Below are 2,569 nucleotides of genomic sequence, written 5' to 3' on the forward strand. Positions count from 1 at the left end.
TCGGAGATGTAGGGTCCCATGCGTCAAGACCAGAAAGAGGCTACCAAGAGCCAAGGATGGATGCTCACAACGTCACAAGGGAACGGGGACCTCGGTCTTACAACCACAAGGAACCGATTCTGCCGACAACTTGAATGAGCTTGGAAACAGGTTCTTCCCAGAGCCCCTCCCCCCCACCATAAGAATCCAGCCAGCAACACTTTGTTCAGCCTTGTGAGACCCACAGCAGAGAAACTCTTGAGGCCACCTGGATTTCTCACCTGCAGAAATGTGAGATCTGTCTTACTTGGAGATGCTAAGTTTGCGATAACTGGTTACATCAGCAAAACAAAAACAAAAACAAAAACCCCCAAAACAAAAAAAACTAAAAATTTAGTCCACACAAACCCACAGTCCCACACCACAAGGAGCATTGTTTCCTCATTTTTTTATTTGTGCAATTTTTATACAAAGTAGAAAAATAAACATTTTAGTGGGTCCACATTTAAGAATCCATGCACATAAATACATAAATAATGACTGGGTGGCAATACATTAAGAAAAGTGGTTGATGCATAAGTAATATCTAAGATGTCAGGACAGGGTGCAGGTGGGTCTCGGGGCTCACACACACAGGTCTCCACTGGCCACACATTTCAGGTCCCGGGTGAGGAGGCGGAAGAGGTTGAACATGACAGCGGCTTCCAGGCAGCTGAGGGACTCCTGTGGGGGAGGAAGGGCTGGTCAGGGGCTGCCTGTCATCTGGGCTCCCAGTTGTCCCCAGAAACTGCTCACTCCCTGGTCACCCACCTTCTCTGGGGCCTCGTGGAGCCGGTGCAGCCGGTGGTGGAGGCGGCCTCGGGGCTGGGGCCCTGCTGGGGGCTGAGCCTCGACCTGTGGGCAGAGGATGGTGGTGTGTGAGGCAGGGCCTGGGACGGAGGGGGACGTTCAGGTGGTCAGAGCGCAGACAGGGCCTGGGTGCCTCCCCCACTCCCCCCAAGCACTCACACAGGCCTGGAGCTCGGAGTGGATGTGGCGCAGCGTGTGAAGGGGCTGGTCCAGGATGCCCCCCTGGGACCTGTCAGCCATGGTCTCCAGGACCTTCAGGGTCAAGGCCAGCTCAGCCTCCAAGGCCACGGGGCGCTCCCACACCTGAGGATGGGAGACAGAGACAGATGAGAGTTGCGCACGAGAGAGGACAGGTGGGGTGGACTGAGGCAGGGACAGATGACAGTAGGGGGACAGGTGAGAGGACACAGCCAGTGTGCTCAGGGACGGGAAGCGGTGTGTTGTGCTGGTGGGGAGGGGAGGAGAGACGGACACGTGAGAAGGTGAAGGGGCGGACTAAGGAGCCAGAGGAGCAGGGCCAGGGGAGGGCGGGGGTGGGCCTGACTGTCCCCCCACCTGCAGCTGCTGCAGGTCCCAGGTCCTGGGGAAGAGGCGGGGGCGGCAGCTCCAGGTCTTCAGGGAGAGCGACTGTTCCTGGAAAGCAAAGGCAGAGGTCAGCCCCCAGCAGGAGGGACAGAGGGGAGAACACTCCAGTAGGACTGGACGATGCTAACAGCAGGAGGAGCTGAGGCTAACTTGCAAAAGGGTGATAGAGGCACCTCCACCACGGGAGGGGTGAGTCTGCCACTGCGGGACTGGTGGAGGTAGCAGGACTGGTGGAGGTAGCGCGAGGGAAGGGCGCAGGTCCCCCTTTGCGGGAGGGGAGCACGGTAACCCAGAGAGGCAGGGTGGGGAGGTTAGCCCACAGCAGGCGGGGCAGTGGGGAGACTCACAAAGGTGTCCTTGGCCCTCCTGAAGGCCTGCAGCTCTTGCGGGGACAGAGACTGGAACTGGGCCAAGTGGCAGCCCCTTGCATCCGGGAGGACCCCGAGGGGCTTGGGGCCAGGAACCGCTCCTGCCCTGGTCAGCGCCATAATCATCAGCACCAGCAGGCAGCCCACAGCCATAGCTGTGATACGGAAGGACAGAAAGGTGAGGGGTCAGAGAGCATCAGGCGCTGAGGGTGAGCTGAGGGTCACGGACCACGATAGGGGGCTCACCCAGCTTCGTTCCTGGACCCTGGTCTCCTTCAGCAGATAGCGGAATCTGGATGTTCTCTTAGAAGCTGTCGCCTGGGGTCCTCACTCAGTCTTGTTTGGCGTCTCTGACTTCAGTGTCCTCCTCTGGATCCCAGCAGACTGCTCTGTCTGTCTGTCTGTCTGTCTCTGAACTTCCAGCTCTGCCTGAGATGTGATTCCCACCTGAGCCCCATGGTGCAGCTTTTTTAACTTGGACAGATGGGCAATTCCAGCTGATGTAGGAAAAGTGAAAACACAGCCACCACCGGGGGAGGCCCCAGGCTGGGGAAGCCCAGAGCCAACTGAGCCACGGGAGCGAAAGAGAAACTGGACTCTGATTCAGTGTTTACCTGCGTGAGGGTGAGTTCTGAAGATGAATCGTCGGGACTGGGGCAGCTTCAGCCCTGTCAGGAGGGGTCACGGTGCCTGGGAGGGGCTAGATTCAGGCCTGGGTGGGAGGGCACAGAGGGACTTGCCTTTCTGCAGGGTGCTCTCATGCAGGGAGGGGAGGGAAAAGGCACCCT

At 58.4% G+C, this 2,569-nt stretch overlaps 1 protein-coding gene across 1 annotated transcript; it reads right to left on the reverse strand.

Annotated features, from left to right (window-relative positions):
* Nucleotides 1-525: 525 nt before the first annotated feature.
* On the reverse strand, nucleotides 526-2,234 carry LOC102735097 (interferon lambda-3). Its single transcript, XM_006739398.2, has 5 exons — nucleotides 1,761-2,234; nucleotides 1,384-1,461; nucleotides 988-1,131; nucleotides 790-873; nucleotides 526-702 (listed from the first exon to the last, which is right to left on the reverse strand). The coding sequence occupies exons 1-5, from the start codon at nucleotides 1,932-1,934 to the stop codon at nucleotides 604-606; spliced, it is 579 nt and encodes a 192-aa protein (XP_006739461.2). The 5' UTR covers nucleotides 1,935-2,234; the 3' UTR covers nucleotides 526-603.
* Between the last annotated feature and the right edge of the window lie 335 nt (nucleotides 2,235-2,569).

Source organism: Leptonychotes weddellii, chromosome 16 (assembly GCF_054177405.1).
Source record: "Leptonychotes weddellii isolate Sample4059 chromosome 16, ASM5417740v2, whole genome shotgun sequence".
Lineage (NCBI taxonomy): Eukaryota > Metazoa > Chordata > Mammalia > Carnivora > Phocidae > Leptonychotes > Leptonychotes weddellii.